This window comes from Hyla sarda, chromosome 1 (genome assembly GCF_029499605.1).
Source record: "Hyla sarda isolate aHylSar1 chromosome 1, aHylSar1.hap1, whole genome shotgun sequence".
NCBI classification, from domain to species: Eukaryota; Metazoa; Chordata; class Amphibia; order Anura; family Hylidae; genus Hyla; species Hyla sarda.
Genome location: NC_079189.1, coordinates 247691218 through 247716478, shown reverse-complemented (window position 1 = coordinate 247716478; position 25261 = coordinate 247691218). Strand labels below are relative to the sequence as shown.

General features: G+C 42.4%; 1 protein-coding gene across 1 annotated transcript in view; it reads left to right on the top strand.

The window, feature by feature from the left end:
- PDE4C (phosphodiesterase 4C) overlaps nt 1-25261 on the top strand; it is a 934858-nt gene that overhangs the window by 89848 nt on the left and 819749 nt on the right. Inside the window, exon 2 of the mRNA XM_056570177.1 lies at nt 23949-24012. Coding sequence (XP_056426152.1) covers nt 23949-24012 — 64 coding nt within the window. The remainder of the gene's footprint in view (nt 1-23948; nt 24013-25261) is intronic.

Here is a 25261-nt window from a genome sequence, read left to right as displayed (position 1 = left end):
CAGATCTATGTCCCCATGATAGGAGCGGGGCTGTGTGCAGATCTACGTCCCCATGACAGGAGTGGGGCTGTGTGCAGATCTACATCCCTCCTGCTGAGGGAGGTGCGAGGAAGGAGCTGTGTACGAGACTGGGGCTGAGGGAGGTGAGAGGAAAAAGCAGAGGGAGGTGCAGAGTTGGGTCCTGCTCAGCTCTGCCTTTTTCTCCCCTTACTGTATCTTCAGCAATCTCCAAATAGCTGAGGGGAGGGTCGAACGCAGAACTGCATAGGATGCAGTTCTGCACCTTACACTGGGCTTCAGTCTGATCGGTTGATGTCCGCCATTACCGGCAGGTCCTTTGCTGCTGATAGCAGCTGGGACCAGCTGTGCATAGAAAGCACAGCTCCTGCGCTCCCTTCAAGTACCTGAGCACCTGGATGTACATTTAAATCCATTGTCATTAAGGGGTTGCATAACCTGGCCACAACACAACATGCATAGTACTTTGAAAATGCAAAATACCTTTGTGACCCAAACAATAATGACTTGTGCAGGCAATATGTCGCCCCTACTTCCAAATGATGGACTTTTTTGTGCTGTCCCATTACATAAACTCTGAATGAAAACATTTAAATCTGTGGTTATACCATAACAAATTGCTGAAAATTCCATGGGGGTTAGTACTTTTGCAAGGCACTATACATTATGGGTGGGTTTGTATGCACTTTCAAAACCCTAGCCATGAAGTAAACACCCTATAGTACCCTATTTCATGTATCCACAGACATTAGCCTCAAGGCGATATCTTTCTCAAACTTTTTTTAGAACAAACATTTTGTCAGCCAAGCAAGTTACAGGTAGCAATTGATTACATAGTTACATAGTACAGTTGAAAAAAGACTTACGTCAATCAAGTTCAACCAATATTGCAAGTCTGAAAATTATTTTTATACTTTGTAATTAGTTATTACTAATCTATGAATAAAATTTTAAGAACTTGTCTGCGCTTGGGTGGTGAGCACAGATTATCTGTGGCAGCACAGACTGCGTCCCATCAGGGTCAGTACTTCCATCCTATGCCTTCTGACGGTGGGAGATTTCAATTGGATTTGATTTAATTGGTCTTCTTAGCTACACACATGTTTTTTTTTTTGCTGTATTGGATTGTTATGCTTCTGACTTCTCCCTTGTCACCCGATTTCAAATTTCTTCCTTTTGATTTTGGACCAGACATGATTTTGATTTTTGATTTTGGACTCTCCTGGACTTAGACCCTCGGGCCTGATTCTGACCATCCCTCTGCATGCTCATTTAGATCTTGATGTGATATCCTTGTACTGACCCTACCTTGCCTGCCATATTCCCTAGCCCTCTTCCTTTGCACTTATTCAGGAAAGGGACCACTGCCCAGTTGGGGCTTACTATTGAGGGTGGTTCGTCCAAGTAGACATGGAGTATAGGGCTGCACATCCTTATCCCTGTCTTGGCAAAATGTTGTATAACCACTATATCCCACATGTGTTTGTGTGTAAAATAGAAGGTCTTGGAGTGATTGCAGTAAGTGGTTTCACACTTATCTAGAGGTCATTTACATGGCTGTAATCGAGCAAAGCTATTTGGTTACTTATCTTGCAGATATACCTGAAGGCGTTTGCACAGCTGTGGTTACAAACCCAAATTATTGTGGTGAGTAAAACGATATGTCTAGACTTAAAACGTTGCAGTGTGAGTGTCTCATAGGTGGCACTTCTGTCTATTACTCTTGTGTTGTATTGATTTACTTAGGGTTTTGCTAGAATAAATTTTTTTGTTTTATGAGAAATAATTATGCTGTATCCTGTACTATATATTGTCAGGTTTTGAGTCCTATGTTCATTTTATGTACCATACAAGATGACTGAAAAGGGGTAGGTTGGGATGGTAACCAAATAATCAAGGTGGTTGCACTCCTCTTGTTATGCATTCTTTTATAGGTAATATAATTATTCAATAAATAATTTCATATGATACAGTGCTGTGCAGTATATTGGTGTTTCTTATGTTTAGGTAGATTTACACAGGACTCTTTGGTAATTTTTTACAAGGCCATTACTAAGTGTCAATTCCAAGACCACAGTGCAGATACTTGTTATTATAGTATACAATATACAATACGTAACCCAAATAGATTGAATTTAATTAGCATATAAAACACTAGGTCCAGTGTTAAACAGTTTTATTGCCAGGAGCAAATGTTTACAGAAACTTTAAAACCTGTGTATTGCTTCTGTTATATGATATACTGTGGCCACAGACAGCATTGTTTGCAATACAATGTGAACACTGAAAATGTGTATATAATCTAGCTCTCTGAAGTTATTTATTTATATAATGTGCACTGCAGGAACTTAATCCTCTAGACAAAGAGACTATTACATGTCATCTTTTGTGTCTAGATGGGTTCTCATCCTTTTAAGGTAATTACAACTGAATGACTGAACAGAAACTTCCTATTATTATGAGATAATAATAGATCTATGTCTGCTGCCCAAACCATTTTATCTTCTCCCACTTCATGTAACTGACCTTATCAGATTTTACATCTAGTACGCAAGTGTGTAAATTGGCAAAGCTGATAAAAGCCATTAGTGTTTTTTCATTTCTATGGGGATATCTACTGTTATTTGGTAAAAGTAATCATACTTGTCATCAACCATTCATTCAGTGGAAAAGAGGATTTTAAACAATCATTGTTTGCAACAATGTCTTATAAATAGCACAGCAGAAAAGCAAGCAATTTGCACGTTCACATATCTGCAAATAAACATAGCAAGACTTATTTTTCCATACCTTTTTCCATACCATGCTACTTGACCCTTTTTTCTAATAAACCTTTGTTTAAACTTATAATGTTCTAAAATTCTCCTATGATGGAGAGGGTGGAAGAACCCTCAAAACGCATACTCCATTTACAATTGTAAATACAATAAACTTGTGTTTTTTTTTTTTTTTTGTATGCTTGTCCAGTAAATGATGTTATTGATAAGTCGGTGGATGTGGGTAGTGCCAATATAGGGTTAATTTTTAGCTTACTCCTTGGACTTAATCCTTGGATTTATTCTGTACTACTGTGTATCATCCAAACTACCGGGGAAATCTGTGGATAGAGACGACTCCCAGCCAAAATTGTTTAAAGGCATTTGTTGATGTAATGCCCAGAGTGCAACACCCAGGGTGAGCAACATACTACTTATTACCTACTGAAATTAAAAAAGTAGTAATGGCACATATTAGCTATTTGGGGAGATTTATCAAGACCTGTTCAGAGGAAAAGTTTACTAGTTGCCTATAGCAACTAGTAAACTTTATCAGATTGCTTCTTTTTTTTTCAGAGGCCTGTGTAAAAATGAAAGAAGTGATCTGATTGGTTGTTATGGGCAACTGGTCAACTTTTCCTCTGCACAGGTTTTAATAAATCTCCCCAATTGTGTTTCATCTTTTACATACGTAGTGATCTAATTAAGACATTTGTGACACCAGAAAAAGCAATGTGTATAATGAGGTGGGTATGGGCTGCCAAGGGCTTGAGTGGTGAAACGCTATGGGGGACATTTATCAGTACTTGTGCAGAGGAAAAGTTGACCAGTTGCCCATAGCAGCCAATCAGATTGTTTCTTTTTGCTGAGGCCATTTTAAAAATAAAAGAAGCAATCTGATTGGTTGCTATGGGCAACTGCACCACTCCTTCTCTACACAGTTTTTTGTACATCTCCCTCTGTATGTCTTTAATCATTCACACAAACACCTTTTTCAGTTAACCCGACAACGACCATGGACTCTATGCTTCTATGGCCGTTAACGGGGTATGACGCGACTCGAGCCCGCGTCTTACCGGCCGGCCCCCAGCTGATTCCTGTAGCTGGGGGCCGGCGTTAATAGCCGACATGTGGTGATCGCCGCGGCCGGCTATTAACCCTTTAGATTGATTCTAAAGGTGCCTGTATCTCGTCCCTTGTGGTCCAATGGGGTGGATTTCCCCACCGCAGCGCAATTGCGGGGGAGCGATCCACTGCTGAGGTAGCCTGAGGGCTTACCTCTCCTTTCATGCCGGCTCCGGGGGCTCAGAGTAATAAAGCCTGGCAGGACCAGGCTTTATCAATCGAGCGCAGAGCACACAGATCAATGGGATTATATGTAACCCCATTGATCTGTATGAGGAATCAAATGATTCCTCCTAAAAGTCCCCTAAGGGGACAAAAAGTGTAAAAAAAATAAAAAGTTTAAAAACACACACATTAACCCCTTCCTTATTAAAAGTTTAAATCACCCCCATTTTCCCAAATTCCATATAAAAAATATATAAACATAATAAAAATAAACATATATGGTATCGCCTCATGCGTAAATGTCCGATCTATAAAAATATATCATCATTAAACCAGACGGTCAATGGCGTACGTGCAAAAAAATTCAAAAGTCCAAAATAGCGTATTTTTGGTCACTTTTCATACCATAAAAAAAGGAATAAAAAGCGATCAAAAAGTCAGATCAAAACACAAATGGTACTGATTAGAACTTCAGATCACGGTGCAAAAAAATGAGCGCTCATACCGCCCGGTACTTGGAAAAATAAAAAAGTTATAGGGGTCAGAAGAGGACAATTTTAAATGAATCAATTTTCGTGCATGTAGTTATAATTTTTTCTAAAAATACGACAAAATCAAACCTACATAAGTAGGGTATCATTTTAATCGTATAAACCTACAGAATAAAGATAAAGTGTAATTTTTACCGAAAAATGTACGGCGTAGAAACGGAAGCCCACAAAATTTACAAAATGGTGTTTTTTCTTCAATTTTGTTGCACAATGATTTATTTTCCATTTCGCTGTAGATTTTTGGATAAAATGACTGACGTCATTACAAAGTAGAATTGGTGACGCAAAAAATAAGCCATCATGGATTTTTAGGTGCAAAATTGAAAGGGTTATGATTTTTAAAAGGTAAGGAGGAAAAAACTAAAGTGCAAAAACTGAAAAACACTTGGTCCTTAAAGGGGTACTCCGCCCCTAGACATCTTATCCCCTATCCAAAGTATAGGGGATAAGATGTCAGATCGCCGGGGTCCCGCTGCTGGGGACCCCGGGGATCGCTGCTGCAGCACCCCGCTATCATTACTGCGCAGGGCGAGATCGCTCTGCACGTAATGACGGGCAATACAGGGGCCAGAGCATCGTTACGTCACGGCTCCGCCCCTCGTGACTTCACGGCCCGCCCTCGTCAATACATGTCTATGGGAAGGGGGTGTGGCGGTCGTCACGCCCCCTGCCATAGACTTGCATTAAGGGGACGGGCCGGGATGTCATGAGGGGCGGAGCCATGACATCACGCTGCTCCGGCCCCTGTATCGCCAGTCATTACGCACAGAGCGAACTCGCTCTGTGCACTAATGATGGCGGGGTGCCGCAGCGGCGATCCCCGGGGTCCCCAGCAGCGGGACGGCGGCGATCTAACATCTTATCCCCTATCCTTTGGATAGGGGATAAGATGCCAGGGGCGGAGTACCCCTTTAAGGGGTTAAGCTGTTCCACTTGCTCAAGGCTCTGGGAAAGAAAATGTCAAATGCCAGGGTTTTGGAAAACAATTGCAAACTTTACTTTTTTCCTGAGACAGCTCAGTACAATGCAAATACTTTGGAATGGTACAGAAGATTTTGGATTACACTTTGGCTTTAGGAGAAAATAATATTTGGTCACTGGTCACCCTTCAGGACTGGGTGTTATTTGCAGATTTTTAGCTTCATGCAGATTTGTTACTCTACTGCTATTCTTGTACTTGTACTTCTAGTTGACTTTCTTGTAAATGTGTCTGATCCAGTACCCTCTCTGTACTTTAGGATGTCCCAGATGATGCAGACTGACTTTGTATTGCTCTAGCTTGTGTCTTTTTTAACTGAACAGCCTAACATAAGTCTTGACAAGGGATAGACTGTGTTAAATGTGTAGAATCCCTCTCCACTTACTTCTGTGGATTTTGCTGAGACAAAATATATTTTGATGAGACAAAATATATTTTTTCCCAATGCTATGTAGCTCTTTGGCTATTTTTATAATGGGACTTGTCACTAGGCAGAAGTGCTGGACTGTAGGCCATACTAGGAAGATTGTGGCCTACTTGGATAGGGGGTCCCTGACTCAAGCTACACTTGACGCTCACTGTTAATTAGTCTTCTCATGAGGTAACAGAAGCCGAAAAGCTGTATAAAGTGTATATTTTGGTATTTACCTTCATATGTAAAAAAAAAAAGAAAAAACAAGAAACAAATATAATATATAAGTAACAAAATGATCAGGCTATGTTGCCACTTCATTTTATGTTTCACTGGTTCTGTACCATTACATTTCATTTTGCTGTATACAAAACCGTAGTTGACTATGTTATTTTATACAGCAAAAAAGTATATGTTGCAGTCCCTTTTTAACCCCTTAAGGACTCAGGGTTTTTCCGTTTTTGCACTTTCGTTTTTTCCTCCTTACCTTTAAAAAATCATAACCCTTTCAATTTTCCACCTAAAAATCCATATTATGGCTTATTTTTTGCGTCGCCAATTCTACTTTGCAGTGACATTAGTCATTTTACCCAAAAATGCACGGCGAAACGGAAAAAAAAATCATTGTGCGACAAAATCGAAAAAAAAACGCCATTTTGTAACTTTTGGGGGCTTCCGTTTCTACGCAGTGCATATTTCGGTAAAAATTACACCTTATCATTATTCTGTAGGTCCATACGATTAAAATGATACCCTACTTATATAGGTTTGATTTTGTCGCACTTCTGGAAAAAATCATAACTACATGCAGGAAAATTTATACGTTTAAAAATGTCATCTTCTGACCCCTATAACTTTTTTATTTTTCCACGTATGGGGTGGTATGAGGACTCATTTTTTGCGCCGTGATCTGAAGTTTTTATTGGTATGATTTTTGTTTTGATCTGACTTTTTGATCACTTTTTATTCATTTTTTAATGTTATAAAAAGTTACCAAAATACGCTTTTTTGGACTTTGGAATTTTTTTGCGCGTACGCCATTGACCGTACGGCTTAATTAATGATATATTTTTATAGTTCGGACATTTACGCACGCGGCGATACCACATATGTTTATTTTTTTTTTTTTTTTTACACTGTTTTATTTTTCTTATGGGAAAAGGGGGGTGATTCAAACTTTTATTAGGGAAGGGGTTAAATGACCTTTATTAACACTTTTTTTTTACTTTTTTTTTGCAGTGTTATAGGTCCCATAGGGACCTATAACACTGCACACACTGATCTTTCATCCTGATCACAGGCATGTATTAACACGCCTGTGATCAGCATTATCGACGCTTGACTGCTCCTGCCTGGATCTCAGGCACGGAGCAGTCATTCGTCGATCGGACACCAGGGAGGCAGGTAAGAGCCCTCCCGGTGTCCGATCAGCTGTTCGGGACGCCGCGATTTCACCGCGGCGGTCCCGAACAGCCCGACTGAGCAGCCGGGATACTTTCAGTTTCACTTTAGAAGCGGCGGTCAGCTTTGACCGCCGCTTCTAAAGGGTTAATACCGCACATCGCCGCGATCGGCGATGTGTGGTATTAGCCGCGGGTCCCGGCCGTTGATTAGCGCCGGGACCCACGCGATATGATGCGGGATCGCGGCGCGATCCCGCTTCATATCGCGGGAGCCGGCGCAGGACGTAAATATACGTCCTGCGTCGTTAAGGGGTTAACAGCTCACTTGGGCCTAGAGGACACAGCCAGGTTTCATTTTTGTGTTTTCCTTTTTCTTCCTCTCCTTATCTCTTTTTTATTTTTCCATCTATGGAGCCATATGAGGACTTGTTTTTTGCAGGAACAATTGTACTTCGCATTGACATATTTCATTCTACCCTAAATTGTATGACAAAGCAAAAAAATAAAAAAAATTAAAATAGAAAATACACTTCAATTTTGCAACTTTTGGGAGGTTTCATTCTACGCAGTTCAATTCACTTTTGACATGTTCTCATTATTCTGTGGATAAATACGTTTATAAAGATACTCATGTTTACTCATTTTTTTAAATTATCGTATTACTTTTAAAAACAGTCAAACTTTTCAACAAAATAAGTATGTTATAAATTGTCCTACTCTGATCCCTTTCACTTTTTTTTCTTCTCTAAACAGGGCTGTATGAGACCAGATTTTTTGCGCCATGATCTGTAGTTTTTGTCAATACCATTTTTGTTTTGATCCTACAAAATTCATACATTGCCTAATCTGGCTCGCCGTAAATGTTTGATTGGTGATCAATAGTATCGAGCAGACTAAGGAAGTGTTGCAATGTGGTGGAGACATTCCTGTGTGTGGAAGAGTATATGTCCTGCACATATCTCTAAGCTGTTTGTGTCCCTCATATCCCTACTAGAGATGACCGACTATGACCTAGATCATCAAACCAGCAGTTTGGTGCTCCACAGCAAAGGAGCACCTGCATTTTGTGGCAAAAAAATTTACATTTTTACGTTTGCACAGCTTTGAGCCCAAAGTGCATGGTTTTTATAACCCTAAAGAAGCCATGTGGAATCTATATGGTGCAAATACACAAGAAATAAGTGTATAAAATGAACAAAGAGAATCCATTTTGCATATAAATAATAGTTTAGCACCTTGTATTTATTGCTTGTCATTGTGCATTTAAATGTTTCTCTTCTAAAAAGACTGCAATCTGTATTGAATCTCACAGTTGTTCAGCTCTTGTTCGTGAAAGTTGGATTATAGACTGCTCCGAGGTATTTTATATGTAGTGAATCAGTATGATTAGCTGTCTAATGCTAAGCACAGTTTACATTTAGGTTGTTCTTTCTACACAGAGACGTACCAAGTATGCCTTGCGCCCCTGGCAAGGTGCTGTATCAGCACCCCCTCCACTTTCCATTCGCGTGCAAAGACGCCCTAGCCTGTCTCGCGTGCATAGACGCCTTACCCTGTCCCTCTTCCTATGCAGTTCCTACCCCGTCCCTCTTCCTATGCAGTTACAAGTGATTTACAATTGACGTCTTCTGTATTTGGCATTGTTCTCTTCGTCATCCATCATTCTTTTTTTCTCAATCTGGCTCATGCCATGGTGATGGCCCATATTTATCAATCAGCCTGAAGCCCTAATTGTCTGTTTTTTCCTGTGGTAACCAATCACATCTCAACGTTCACTTTACAAGAGCTTGTTAAGATATGAAAACTGAGCTATGATTGGTTGATGTGGGAAAAAAACAGACAATTAGGGAAGAAATCTCCCCCGATGACTTCTTCCAGCCAAAACTTCATCTCTTTAGCATCTGCAGGACAAGCATCTTGGATTCCACATTTTTCCAGTGCCCTCCCCACCGCTACACAATCTCCCCATTTATAGGCCCCAAAATGGTATTAATGCCCCCTTGGTGTCCTGCACTTTAAAAGTGGGTAGGATAGTAGGTCCCCCATTAAGTAGGTTCAGAGGTTAAAATAAATATTGAATATGTTATCATTTTTCTCATTAAATATATTTCCAAAGGTGCTATTGACGTGGAATTTTAACCAGATATTGGTAACAACCCAAGTAATCCATACGTAGAAAGAAAACAAAACAAATTAGCTCAAAAATTAAGGTATGTATAATAATGACACAGGGAAAAAAGTATTGAACACTGATGTACTTTTTTTTAATATGTTGTACAAAAGCCTTTGATGGTAATGACAACTTCAACATGCCTCCTGTATGGAGAAGTTATATGAAAAACAGTGAGTAAATATGTTGATAGAAAGGTAGCTAGCCTGCAGTAGGTAGCTAACTTGCAGTTATTAGAGATTCATTTTGTGCATTCCCACATGCCATGGAATGCATGCATTTAAAACCGGGAAGGTAGATAGGTAGGTAGCCAGGGAGGTAATTAGAAAGGTAGTCAGGAAGCTAGCCAGGTAAGTAGGAGATAGGAGACATCAGGAAGGTTTTTTGGGGGGAACCGACAGGGAATCAATACCCCCTGAGAAATCGGAAGTAATAGAGCTGGATAGAGGTGAGAGACTTCAAATTATTAATCTGTCGTTGCATCAGCTCAGCCAGGTGGAAATGATTCTCCTAAGGAAAGGTTTATCATTCGTGCCAACAGTAAAATACAAAAAAATTTGTGGGTGAAGGATATCAATTTGTATGCCTGTAAATTAAAGTGGAAAAAGTATTTCACACCTAATAACATAGAACTGCCCAAGAACACAATTTAGAGACAGCAGATATTCCACTTCTTCAGGACATGGTAGCTCTATGTAGAGAGTGTCAACAGGAGGAAGGTTACGGACCATTCACCTCACTAAAGAAAAAAGTGTGAGACCTCCACCTCTAGGTGACTATTCACAGATAGACACTTTTATGGATATCGTCACACAAGAAGAAAAAAAACTAGAGAGACGTACTGTTGAACATCAAAAGCTCACGTGCCAAGAAAGGCGGGCACTATGTCCATTGGAAAAGGATGCCTTCCTGGTCATAAAGCCATCTGACAAAGGTGGAAACATTGTGGTAATGACCAGGGAGGCATATCTCACTATGTACCGGGACATACTCAGTCAATAGGGATGCTATAAAAAACTGTCCAGGGATCCTAGCAGAATGTTTAGTGAAGAACTACTCAGCATTCTGACTAGAGCAAAACTGGTACCCATTGAACTAGTTTCCTCTGAAACTTATTGTATAAGTTTTATTGATACTGGAGTTTTTATTTTTCTATCTTTATTTCTCTAATTTATGTAAATAATCAAGTAGGTCATTTTTAGGCTTCAGGCTATATTAGGATGGTTCTTGATAACAAATAACCTGGATATCCACTGTACAATAAGTAATATACTGCGAGTGATACACACGTTATTCCGTCCTGTATAAAGCTGGGATAATATTGAGTTGTATGGTTGTATTTAGCAATACATCATTATAGGATAAACAGTTTCCCTTTACCAAAATATGTCTTTCTTCTAGCCAGTGGCATTTGACATGCATACAAAATGGTTGCCGAGATACGCAAACGAAAGTGAGGCTTGTAGTGCATGAATGGCCCTCCACCCTGATCCCCTCCCTGATGTAAGATTAGCCCTATGAACATACTGATACAGCATTTTTTGACGCCAAGTGAAGGAGCTGTTATAGAAGGGACAGCATAAGAGGAATACGGAAATGCCTAGTAAGTGCACGGCCGCCATCAGAGCCCTGCACGCCATGCTACACTAAGCGCTATGGAAAATGGGAAAAAAAAAAAAAAAGATCATTGTCAAAGCGATTCCTGATAGATAGACAGTGAGAAATGCATTGAATGAAATGTATATTATCTTTCAATAAGACCAATCTGAGGGACAAAGCAAGCCCAGGACAACAGGTTTTATATTGCACTAATGTTGAATATGTACAAACAGTTCTGTTGTACTGTGTGCACATGCACTTTGGAGCCATGCACCTTACAGGATAAATGCACTCAAAGTAATGAACTATACGAATATACTGTAAGTAGTGGATTTTGCGATGATCATTAATTGCTGCTGCGCACAGGCACTTTTGAACACCAGTTTGGACTGGTGAACGGCCATAAAATCTGCCATATAAACCTAACTAATAATCTACTAACTCAGCATATGAGCACAACACTGTGACACTTGAGAGACTTATTATACATACCATATAAGAGACTTATTATTGTTGTGTTGTAAGCTACTACTGCATAGGTGGGAGCATATTCTTTGCATTATCAGTGACTAATGTGCGACGGTATGGAGAAGCACATTCATTAACAATTGAAATAACAGCGACCAGGAGAGCAGAGGGGAACAAACTATGTTCTATTGTGTAGGTGCAATACTAACCTGGGGGCTATGGTCCTTAATATCTATCCTTGACCTATATGTCATCTATGTGGTCCTAAGCGCTAAATTATGATTGAGTGTATCTATATGTATTTCTGTGGCGTAGGGCTGTGCGGTATACCGGTTCATACCGCAATACCATTTTGGCCCCTCCCCCTCGGGAATGAATTAATTATAAGTCCAGCGCTGCACTGTCCCCACATCGGGGAACTAATCATATGTGACCCGCGATCGCTATTCTGCCCTCCCCACCCACAATTAATTATCAGCCCAGTGCTACGCTGCGCTGTCCCCACTGGGGTAAATACTCACATATCACCCGCAAGCGCTGCCCTCCTCGTCCTCCTGTTTGTTGCGGGCTGCCGGCGCTGACACTCTATATACTGTACGCTGTATCTCTATGCCCGGGCTGCAAAAGATAAACAAAATAAAATTTAACTCACCTTCCCCGTCAGTCCGGACCTGCTTCCTGGAAACAGGAACATCGGACAGCCGTCAGCCTTGCACCGGCCGCAGCGATGTTCCGCCTCAGCCGGTGATAGGCTGAGCCCACTGTCATGTAAGAAGCCAGCTTCTTACATGACAGTGCGCTCAACCTATCACCGGCCGAGGCGGAACATCGCTGTGGCCGGTGATAGGCTGACGGCTCTCCGATGTTCCCGTCCCCGTAAGGCCGACATAGGAACGCGCGTTGCGTTAAAGTTTATTTTGCTTACCTTTTGCAGCCCGGGCATATGGATACAGCGTACAGTATAGAGTGTCAGCGCTGGCGGCCTGCAACAAACAGGACGACGAGGAGGGCAGCGCTTGCAGGTGATATGTGAGTATTTACCCCAATAGGGACAGCCCAGTGCAGCGCTAATAATTTTTTATTTTTTGGGGGGGGATACCGTTATATACCATGGAACCGCCATAAGTTACAAAAATACTGTGATACACATATTTTGTCATACCGCCCAGCCCTACTGTGGCGTATACATAGGATGGCGGCCGTTATTAGGTCATATAGTAAAGTGCACTAGATTCCTCTTGTTTACAATGTTTTAAAGGAATATAATACAATTTAGTTTTAACCCCTTAAGGACCTAGGGCGTATGGATACGCCCTGGCTCCCTGGTACTTAACCCTTTAAGGACCATGGACGTACGTGTACGTCTAAGCGCCCTGGCAGTTAAGGACCAAGGACGTTCGTGTACGTCCATGGAAATTTCGGTCCCTGCCGGGCGGGGACCGGACTGGGCTGACCCCCCCCCCCCTCATCAGACCCCCCCCCATGTCGGCGATCGCCGCAAATCGCAGGTGAATTCACACTGGCGATTCCTGGTCATACGGGTCTATGGTGACCCGGAAAATAAGGGGGATCGGGGTTGTCCAAGACACCCGCGATCCCCCAGAAGGGATAGGAGTGTGGTGGCAGGGGTGCAACCCCACCTATCCCTGCCATTGGTCGTATAGACTCGACGACCAATAGCAGATCAGGGGCTGGGGTTAACTTTCCGTTTCCCCGTTCTGCCCACTCACAATAGGCGGGGCAGAACAGGGGGACCGGCGCCGGATCGGTGGCAGCAGAGGACGGCGATGCGGCTCCCTAGATCCTACGGAAGCCAATGCGTTGCCTAGCAACGTCTGCAGGGCTGCAGTTTAAGACCACTATACAGTGGTCTCTAATCTGTAGCCCTCCAGATGTTGCAAAACTGCAACTCCCAGCATGCCCACACAGCTGTTTGGGCATGCTGGAATTTGTATTTTTGCAACAGCTGGAGGGTCACAGTTTGGAGATAACTGTGCAGTGATCTCTAAACTGTGGCCCTCTAGATCTAGCAAAACTACAACTCCTAGCATGCCCACACAGCAGTTTGCTGTCTGGGCATGCTGGGATTTGTAGTTTTGCAACATCTGGAGGGCCACAGTTTGGAGCTCACTGTGCAATAATCTCTAAACTGTAGCCCTCCAGATGTTTCAAAACTGCAAATCCCAGCATGCCCAAACAGCAAACAGCTGTCTCGGCATGCTGGGAGTTGTAGTTGCGTATCTCCAGCTGTTGCATAACTACATCTCCCAGCATGCCCTTTGGCGGTCAGTACATCCTGGGAGTTGTAGTTTTGCAACAGCTGGAGGAACACTGGTTGGAAAATACTGAGTTAGGTAACAGAACCTAACTGAAGGTTTTCCAACCAGTCTGCCTCCAGCTGTTGCAAAAGTACAACTCCCAGCATTCACGGTCTGTCAGTACATGCTGGGAGTTGTAGTCTTGAAACAGCTGGAGGTTTGCCCCCCATGTGAATGTACAGGGTACATTCACACAGGCGGGTTTACAGTAAGTTTCCTGCTTGAAGTTTGAGCTGCGGCAAATTTTTCGCCACAACGCAAACTCCTAGCGGGAAACTCACCGTAAACGCCTGCCAGTGCGAATGTACCCTAAAAACACTACACTGACACATTATAAAGGGTAAAACACTACATATACACCCCCTTACACTGTCCCCCCCAATAAAAATGAAAAAGCAATATACAGCAGTGTTGCAAAACAACAATTCCCAGCATTTCTGGACACTCACTGACTGTCCAGGCATGCTGGGAGCTTAGCAACAGCTGGAGGCACCCTGTTTGGGAATCACTGGAGTAGAATACCCCTATGTTCACCCCTATGCAATCCCTAATTTTGTCTCCTTTTAACCCTTATGAAAAGGAAAAGTTGGGGGCTACACCAGCCTGTTAGTGTAAAAAAAAAAAAAATAATTTACACTAACATGCGGGTGTTGCCCCATACTTTTTACTTTCACAAGAGGTAAAAGGAAAAATAGACCCCCAAAATTTGTAACGCAATTTCTCCTGAGTATGAAAATACCCCATATGTGGGCGTAAAATGCTCTGCGGACGCACAACAAGGCTCAGGAGTGAGAGTGCACTATGTACATTTCAGGTCTAAATTGGTGATTTGCAAAGGGGTGGCTTATTTTACAGCGGTTCTGACATTAACGCAAAAAAAGAAATACCCACATGTGACCCCATTTTGGAAACTACACCCCTCACAAATGTAACAAGGGGTATAGTGAGCCTAAACACCCACAGGTGTTTGACGAATTTTTGTTAAAGTTGGATGTGAAAAAAAAAAAAAATTTCACTAAAAGGTTGGTGTTACCCTAAAATTTTCATTTTCACAAGAGAAAATAGGAAGAAAGCCCCCCAAAATTTGTAACCCCATTTCCTCGGAGTAAGAACATACCCCATGTGTGGAAGTAAAGTGCTCTCCGGGCCAACTACAATGCTTAGAAGAGAGGAGCGCCATTGGGCTTTTGAAGAGAAAATTTGCCCGGAATTGAAGGCCACATGTGTCTACAAAGCCCCATAGTGCCAGAACAATGGACCCCCTCCACATGTGAACCCATTTTGGAAACTACTCCCCTCATGTAATGTAATAAGGGGTACAGTGAGCATTTACGCCCCACAGGTGTCTGACAGATTTTTGGAACAGTGATCCGTGAAAATGAAAAATGTAATTTTTCATTTGCTCAGCCCACTGTTCCAAAGATGTGTCAAACGCTAGTGGAGTGTAAATGCTCACTCCACCCCTTATTAAATTCTGTGAGGTGTGTAGTTTTCAAAATGGGGTCACATGTGGGGGGGGGGGTCCACTGTTCTGGCACCACGGGGGGCTTTGTAAACGCACATGGCCCCAGACTTCCATTCCAAACAAATTCTCTTTTCAAATGCTCAATGGAGCTCCTTCTCTTCTGAGCATTGTAGTATACCAGCAGAGCACTTGTTTTTCACACATGGGGTATTTCCATACTCAGAAGAAATGGGGTTACAAATTTTGGAGGTAATTTTCTCCTATTATCCCTTGCAAAAATGTAGAATTTGGGAAAAAAAACTGTATTTTAGTGAAATTTTTTTTATTTATTTACACATCCAACTTTAACAAAAAGTCGTCAAACACCTGTGAGGTGTTAAGGCTCCCTGTACCCCTTGTAAAAATTCAAAAACTGAGTCTACAAGAAAATGCGAATGTAAAAAATGAAGATTTTAAATTTTCTTCTTCACTTTGCTGCTATTCCTGTGAAACACCTAAAGGGTTAGCACACTTACTGAATGTTATTTTGAATACTTTGAGGGGTGCAGTTTTTATAATGGGGCCTTTTATTGGGTATTTCTAATATGAAGACCCCTGATGTCTGAACTTTGAAGCCCTCTGATGTCTTCCAAAAGTAAAAACATGGCAACTTTATGATGCAAACATAAAGTAGACATATTGTATTTGTGAATAAAAATATAATTTATTTGGAATGTCTATTTTCCTTATAAGCAGAGAGCTTGAATGTTAGAAAAATGCAAAATTTCAAATTTTTCATCAAACTTTTGAATTTTTCACCAAGAAATGATGCAAGTATCGACATAATTTTACCACTAACATAAAGTAGAATATGTCACGAAAAAAAAATCAGAATGAAAGGTAAAAGCATCCCAGAGTTATTAATGTTTAAAGTGACAGTGGTCAGATGTGCAAAAAATGCTCTGGCCCTACAGTGAAAATTGGCCTTGTCCTTAAGGGTTTAAGGACCCAGGACATATCCATACACCCGTGGGAATTTTCCGTCCCTGCCGCGCACTGGGCGGGGACCGGACCGGGGTGACTGCTGTTATCGATCAGCAGGCACCCCGCGCAAATGACCAGGGGGGTCATTAGACCCCCCATGTCGGCGATTTGCGCAAATCGCTGGTGTGAATTTCACCAGCGATTTGCGCCGATTACGGGTCTATGGTGACCCGGAATATATGTGGGGTCGCGGTTGTCCAAGACACCCACGATCCTCCTGAAGGGATAGGAGTGAGGTGGCAAGGGTGCCACCCCTCCTATCCCTGCTATTGGTCGACAAGAAGTGACGACCAATAGCAGATCGGGGGCGGGGGGGTTAACTTTCTGTTCCCCATTCTGCCCACCCACAATAGGCAGGGCAGAACAGGGTAACCGAAAGAGGACAGGCGCCGGTCCACTTACCCATCAGCAGGCAGCGATCGGCGGCGGGAATCGACGGAAGAAGAGGACGGCGATGCGGCCCTCTGGATCCTACTGAAGCCGGTGAGATGCCTAGCAACATCTGGAGGGCTACAGTTTGAGACCACTGTATAGTGGTCTCTAAACTTTAGCCCTCCAGATGTTGCAAAACTGCATCTCCCAGCATGCCCAGACAGCTGTTTGCTGTGTGGGCATGCTGGGATTTGTAGTTTTGCAACAGCTGGAGGGCTACAGTTTGGAGATCACTTTGCAGTGATCTCTAAACTATGACCCTCTAGATCTTGCAAAACTACAACTCCCAGCATGCCCACACAGCAGTTTGCTGTGTGGGCATGCTGGGATTTGTAGTTTTGCAACATCTGGAGGGCCACAGTTTGTAGATCACTGTGCAGTGGTCTATAAACTTTAGCCCTCCAGATGTAACAAAACTGCAAATCCCAGCATGCCCAAACAGCAAACAGCTGTCTCGGCATGCTGGGAGTTGTAGTTGCGTATCTCCAGCTGTTGCATAACTACATCTCCCAGCATGCTCTTTGGCGGTCAGTACATCCTGGGAGTTGTAGTTTTGCAACAGCTGGAGGAACACTGGTTGGAAAATACTGAGTTAGGTAACAGAACCTAACTGAAGGTTTTCCAACCAGTCTGCCTCCAGCTGTTGCAAAAGTACAACTCCCAGCATTCACGGTCTGTCAGTACATGCTGGAAGTTGTAGTCTTGAAACAACTGGAGGTTTGCCCCCCATGTGAATGTACAGGGTACATTCACACAGGCGGGTTTACAGTAAGTTTCCTGCTTGAAGTTTGAGCTGCGGCAAATTTTTCGCCACAACGCAAACTCCTAGCGGGAAACTCACCGTAAACGCCTGCCAGTGCGAATGTACCCTAAAAACACTACACTGACACATAATAAAGGGTAAAACACTACATATACACCCCCTTACACTGTCCCCCCCAATAAAAATGAAAAAGCAATATACAGCAGTGTTGCAAAACAACAATTCCCAGCATTTCTGGACACTCACTGACTGTCCAGGCATGCTGGGAGCTTAGCAACAGCTGGAGGCACCCTGTTTGGGAATCACTGGAGTAGAATACCCCTATGTCCACCCCTATGCAATCCCTAATTTTGTCTCCTTTTAACCCTTATGAAAAGGAAAAGTTGGGGGCTACACCAGCCTGTTAGTGTAAAAAAAAAAAAAATAATTTACACTAACATGCGGGTGTTGCCCCATACTTTTTACTTTCACAAGAGGTAAAAGGAAAAATAGACCCCCAAAATTTGTAACGCAATTTCTCCTGAGTATGGAAATACCCCATATGTGGGCGTAAAATGCTCTGCGGACGCACAACAAGGCTCAGGAGTGAGAGTGCACTATGTACATTTCAGGTCTAAATTGGTGATTTGCAAAGGGGTGGCTTATTTTACAGCGGTTCTGACATTAACGCAAAAAAAGAAATACCCACATGTGACCCCATTTTGGAAACTACACCCCTCACAAATGTAACAAGGGGTATAGTGAGCCTAAACACCCACAGGTGTTTGACGAATTTTTGTTAAAGTTGGATGTGAAAAAAAAAAATAATTTCACTAAAAGGTTGGTGTTACCCTAAAATTTTCATTTTCACAAGAGAAAATAGGAAGAAAGCCCCCCAAAATTTGTAACCCCATTTCCTCGGAGTAAGAACATACCCCATGTGTGGAAGTAAAGTGCTCTCCGGGCCAACTACAATGCTTAGAAGAGAGGAGCGCCATTGGGCTTTTGAAGAGAAAATTTGCCCGGAATTGAAGGCCACATGTGTCTACAAAGCCCCATAGTGCCAGAACAATGGACCCCCTCCACATGTGAACCCATTTTGGAAACTACTCCCCTCATGTAATGTAATAAGGGGTACAGTGAGCATTTACGCCCCACAGGTGTCTGACAGATTTTTGGAACAGTGATCCGTGAAAATGAAAAATGTAATTTTTCATTTGCTCAGCCCACTGTTCCAAAGATCTGTCAAACGCTAGTGGAGTGTAAATGCTCACTCCACCCCTTATTAAATTCTGTGAGGTGTGTAGTTTTCAAAATGGGGTCACATGTGGGGGGGGGGGGTCCACTGTTCTGGCACCACGGGGGGCTTTGTAAACGCACATGGCCCCAGACTTCCATTCCAAACAAATTCTCTTTTCAAATGCTCAATGGAGCTCCTTCTCTTCTGAGCATTGTAGTATACCAGCAGAGCACTTGTTTTTCACACATGGGGTATTTCCATACTCAGAAGAAATGGGGTTACAAATTTTGGAGGTAATTTTCTCCTATTATCCCTTGCAAAAATGTAGAATTTGGGAAAAAAAACTGTATTTTAGTGAAAATTTTTTTATTTATTTACACATCCAACTTTAACAAAAAGTCGTCAAACACCTGTGAGGTGTTAAGGCTCCCTGTACCCCTTGTAAAAATTCAAAAACTGAGTCTACAAGAAAATGCGAATGTAAAAAATGAAGATTTTAAATTTTCTTCTTCACTTTGCTGCTATTCCTGTGAAACACCTAAAGGGTTAGCACACTTACTGAATGTTATTTTGAATACTTTGAGGGGTGCAGTTTTTATAATGGGGCCTTTTATTGGGTATTTCTAATATGAAGACCCCTGATGTCTGAACTTTGAAGCCCTCTGATGTCTTCCAAAAGTAAAAACATGGCAACTTTATGATGCAAACATAAAGTAGACATATTGTATTTGTGAATAAAAATATAATTTATTTGGAATGTCTATTTTCCTTATAAGCAGAGAGCTTGAATGTTAGAAAAATGCAAAATTTCCAATTTTTCATCAAACTTTTGAATTTTTCACCAAGAAATGATGCAAGTATCGACATAATTTTACCACTAACATAAAGTAGAATATGTCACGAAAAAAAAATCAGAATGAAAGGTAAAAGCATCCCAGAGTTATTAATGTTTAAAGTGACAGTGGTCAGATGTGCAAAAAATGCTCTGGCCCTACAGTGAAAATTGGCCTTGTCCTTAAGGGTTTAAGGACCCAGGACATATCCATACACCCGTGGGAATTTTCCGTCCCTGCCGCGCACTGGGCGGGGACCGGACCGGGGTGACTGCTGTTATCAATCAGCAGGCACCCCGCGCAAATGCCCAGGGGGGTCATTAGACCCCCCATGTCGGCGATTTGCGCAAATCGCTGGTGTGAATTTCACCAGCGATTTGCGCCGATTACGGGTCTATGGTGACCCGGAATATATGTGGGGTCGCGGTTGTCCAAGACACCCACGATCCCCCTGAAGGGATAGGAGTGAGGTGGCAAGGGTGCCACCCCTCCTATCCCTGCTATTGGTCGACAAGAAGTGACGACCAATAGCAGATCGGGGGCGGGGGGGTTAACTTTCTGTTCCCCATTCTGCCCACCCACAATAGGCAGGGCAGAACAGGGTAACCGAAAGAGGACAGGCGCCGGTCCACTTACCCATCAGCAGGCAGCGATCGGCGGCGGGAATCGACGGAAGAAGAGGACGGCGATGCGGCCCTCTGGATCCTACTGAAGCCGGTGAGATGCCTAGCAACATCTGGAGGGCTACAGTTTGAGACCACTGTATAGTGGTCTCTAAACTTTAGCCCTCCAGATGTTGCAAAACTGCATCTCCCAGCATGCCCAGACAGCTGTTTGCTGTGTGGGCATGCTGGGATTTGTAGTTTTGCAACAGCTGGAGGGCTACAGTTTGGAGATCACTTTGCAGTGATCTCTAAACTATGACCCTCTAGATCTTGCAAAACTACAACTCCCAGCATGCCCACACAGCAGTTTGCTGTGTGGGCATGCTGGGATTTGTAGTTTTGCAACATCTGGAGGGCCACAGTTTGTAGATCACTGTGCAGTGGTCTATAAACTTTAGCCCTCCAGATGTAACAAAACTGCAAATCCCAGCATGCCCAAACAGCAAACAGCTGTCTCGGCAAGCTGGAAGTTGCAGTTGCGTACCTCCAGCTGTTGCATAACTACTGATCGCCGAAGGGCATGCTGGGAGTTGAAGTTTTGCAACAGCTGGAGGCACACTGGTTGGAAAATACTGAGTTAGGTAACAACCTAACTGAAGGTTTTTCAACCAGTGTGCCTTCAGCTGTTGCAAAAGTACAACTCCCAGCATGCACGATCTGTCTGTCAGTACATGCTGGGAGTTGTATTTTGAAACAGCTGGAGGTTTGCCCCTGTTTGGAATCACTGGCGTAGAATACCCCTATGTCCACCCCTATGCAATCCCTAATGTAGTCCTCAAATGCGCACGGCGCTCTCTCACTTCAGAGCCCTGACGTATTTCAAGGAAACAGTTTAGCGCCACATATGGGGTATTTCCGTACTCGGAAACTCACTGCACCTCTTATTAAATTCTGTGTGGGGTGTAGTTTCCAAAATGAGGTCCCATGTGGTGGGGGTCTACTGTTCTGGCACCACGGGGGGCTTTGTAAACGCACATGGCCCCTGACTTCCATTCCAAACAAATTCTCTTTCCAAAAGCTCAATGGCACTCCTCCTCCTCTGGAGTACCATTGAGCACTTGATGTCCACACATGGGGTATTTCCATACTCAGAAGAAATGGGGTTACAAATTTTGGGGGTTATTTTCTCCTATTACCCCTTGTAAAAATGTAAAATTTGGGGGGGGAAAACTGAATTTTAGTGAAAAAATTTTTTTTATCTTTATTTTTTACACCATTACATCTTTTTTTCATTTACACATTTTACCAAATTTAACAAAAAGTCGTCAAACACCTGTGGGGTGTTAAGGCTTACTGTACCCCTTGTTACGTTCCTAGTTACTGCTGCGGCCCAAAAAAGGGGGGCAAATCGCAGCGCTCTGAACCCCTTATACGGCCGGGTCACGCTAAAAAAACTGTGGCGGACCCTTGAGAACCTATTCGGGGGGGGGGAATTTTTTTTCTACTTTTTTTAACCAACTTTTTTGCACTCCCACCTTTATCTTTTCTGTATTCTGTCCCTGCTCTAAGGTGGCTTCTTCTGTCCTGAGGGTCTCCGATCACAGCAGAGGGGGGGTTCCCTGGCTCCTTCTTGCAGCTCTGACCGCTGACTGAACTCATTTAGCCGGCAGAGCTGCTAACCCCTCCCCTGCGGCTTCTGTTGGTTGGACGATCGTCTGGCCAATAGCAGCGATCCTGGGGCGGGTGACAAAATCGCCACCCCATAGATACAGGAGGTGATTGGGGGTGTATCCTACACCCCTGATCACCATGTATCCCCAGGTCATCACCGGAATCACGGCAAATCGCCAGTGTGAATGACCCCCCTGGGCATTTGCGCGGGGTGACTGCTGATCGATATCAGCAGTCACCCTGGTTCGGACCCCGCCCGGCATGCGGCAGGGACCGAAATTCCCACGTACGTACGCATACGCCCTTGGTCCTTAACTACCAGGGAGCTTAGACGTACACGTACATCCTTGGTCCTTAAGGGGTTAAATCTATCCACATTGAACCTCATTTTCCAAGTGGATGCCCACACACTCAGTTTGTCCAATTCATCTTGTAACTTATACACATCCTCTATAGACTGTACTGTGCTACAAAGCTTGGTGTCATCTGCAAAAATAGAAACAGAGCTGTTAATCCCATCCTTTATATCATTAATAATTAAGTTAAGCAAAAGTGGGCTAAATACTGAAACCTGGGGTACACCACTAATAACTGTGGTCCAATTAGAGTACGAATCATTGACCACCACTTAAGAAAAAAAAACTTAGTACATGTCATGGCAAAATGTCGTAAGCTTTGATCGGTTGGACCCTAGATGCTGAGATCCCAACTGATCCCTAAAACAAATCCATACTTAGTGATCAGTATATGGATTGACATAGTAATCATCATGCTTGATATGCATGACTCTGGTCTGGGAGGGTTATGTATTTGTATTTGTCAAGCTGGTGTAGGCAGTCTTATAGGCCAGGCGATACTTTCCTGAGAAAAGGATATGCAAATTAGCTATTGGACAAGGAATTACAAAGTAGCTGTCTCAAATCTTCTGGAGGGAAGCTAATTTGTATGCCTTTTCATCACAGAACAGTGGGTATCGGGCTATACTCTATACCGCTGTACTCTTAGGGTATGTTCACACTACGGATATGTAGATGAGTTTCAGCCTGGCAGCCGGCAACGGCGGTAGGACCGCGGGACACTGCGCCATCACCATTGACGGCTATGCAGTACTCGCGGAATTCCGCGCAAAGAATTAACATGTTCTTTTTGCGTGGAACAATTTCACAGTGGAATTGTGCGCCACTGAAATTACGCAGTGTGAGCGGGTCTCGCGGAAGAGCCATTTACACTGATGCTAACATTCACTGTGCGGAATTCCACTATGTGAACATACCCTTATTGTAAACGTAAATATTATTATCAGAAGGTAACATTTTTATTGCTGCTCTGTTTTGTTTATTTCTTGAGCAGGGAACCACACCAAATCCAATCCTGTGCGGTTGCTTCTTGTAGAAAAGTAGCCATTGGACATTAAATGGTTGCATCTGAATGGTCTACATTATGTGTTAGATCAAAATAGCAATAATGTTAAAAAACTTACAGCCCAATCATGTTTTTTCCTTTCCCCATTGTTCCTCTACCTTTGTTATCTTCATCAAACAGCTGTCCTCCCTTATTATCGTTTTGTTTAACCCCTATTACCTAATTATCCAAGTGTTGTGTAATTCATTTGAGTTTTTTTTTTAGTTTTTTTATTGTGATGCATTTTTTGGGCTGACCAGACCGCCTTGTGTCCTCATTTACTATATTTGCTCTGTTTGATCATTGTTTTGTCTGTTATCTTTAATAAAACCCTTGTTGAATTTGAAAAAAATAATAATGTTAAAAAGCTATGTGAAAGCTTTGCTAAATTATTTTGCTTGCTACTGTCCTAAGTCACACATCAGACTAAGCTAAAGTAATATTTAATCAGCTATATAAAGAACTATAATAGAGTGCATCATTTTAAAAGTCATTATCTGCTGCCCTCCTGTGGCTGCAAGAGTGATTGCTTTATTTCCCAGTTAATTTTTTTCTCTGTTTTCTCTTTGAAGGACTTGGGAACTAACGAGATTAACAATGAGGCGAAGTCGGACAATGTCCTTTCTCACAAATGAGGTAATAAAGCTGAACTTTCCAAATGTCTTTAAAGGATAATTTGTGACAGTGACAGAGCAATAATTAAGCATTTCTAAATCTTTTTTATTTTTATTTGAAATACTGTATGATACTATGTAGAGATGTAACATTTTCCGAAATTTTTAAGAAATTATCATATTTATCGGCGTATAACTCGCACTGGTGTATAACACGCACCCTCATTTTAACAGGGAAATTTGAGTAAAAAAATGAATGTAAAATAAATTACTTTGAAGCTCTGAATTTAATGTCACATCATTCCCCCCATTTGCCACATCATTTTCCTGCTCCTCAGTCTGCCCCCCCCCCCCTCCCTTGTGCCACATCATTCCTTCCCCTTTATCAACCCCTGTGCTACAACATGCCCCCCATCCCCCTGTGGCTCTTCATTTACCCATTGCCTCATTTGCCCCTATGATTTGTTATCCCCTTGTGCCTCATTTCCCCTTAGTGATCTCAGCCAGGTGAGGTTGAGCTGTTGATCTTTTAACAAACAGCCAGGGCTGCGGCCACTTTCAATCAGTGATCGGCAGATTTATCGACATATAACACGCAGGCAGGGCTTTTGCCTATAATTGTAGTTTTAAAAGTGCGTGTTATACGCTGATAAATACGGTAAATAAAAACAGGTTTTTTCCCCCGTAAAAAATGCTGAATGATATAGTTTTACAAATTGAAAATCATTTCAATGCTGAATGTTGGTCTCACCATTTTACTGACAGGAAGAAAATAAAACCAATATACTGGTAATATACTAGTAGTCTGGTAGAATCTGGTAGATAAATGTCATTTAAGACCAATATGAGAGGACAGGAATAATCATAATTTCTAAAGAGCAAGGGCAACCAGAATAAAGAGGCCAACAACAAAAAAAATATCAAATTTTATTAGTACACAATATACATACAGCTTATAGAAGAAAGTACAGTGGAGACAGCAGATATGCCATGGGCTGTTCAAAGGTGCTGTATGAATGCAAATTCAGTGGGTGACATCTCATGTAAATACAGTAATATATGTGAAGATGCACCACAAAATGCCAGAGGCCCACCACAAACGGCAGCAGTCAGCAGTGTGCGCGTTATATACGTTGGAGTACATTTGTGTTTAGCTACATTTGTGATTATTTATCATTATAAAAGAACATATTTCTTATTATTTTTTTTTGGGGGGGGGGGAGGGGGGTTCTGGGGGGAAATTGCTTTGGAAAAGAAAAATGGGAAATTTT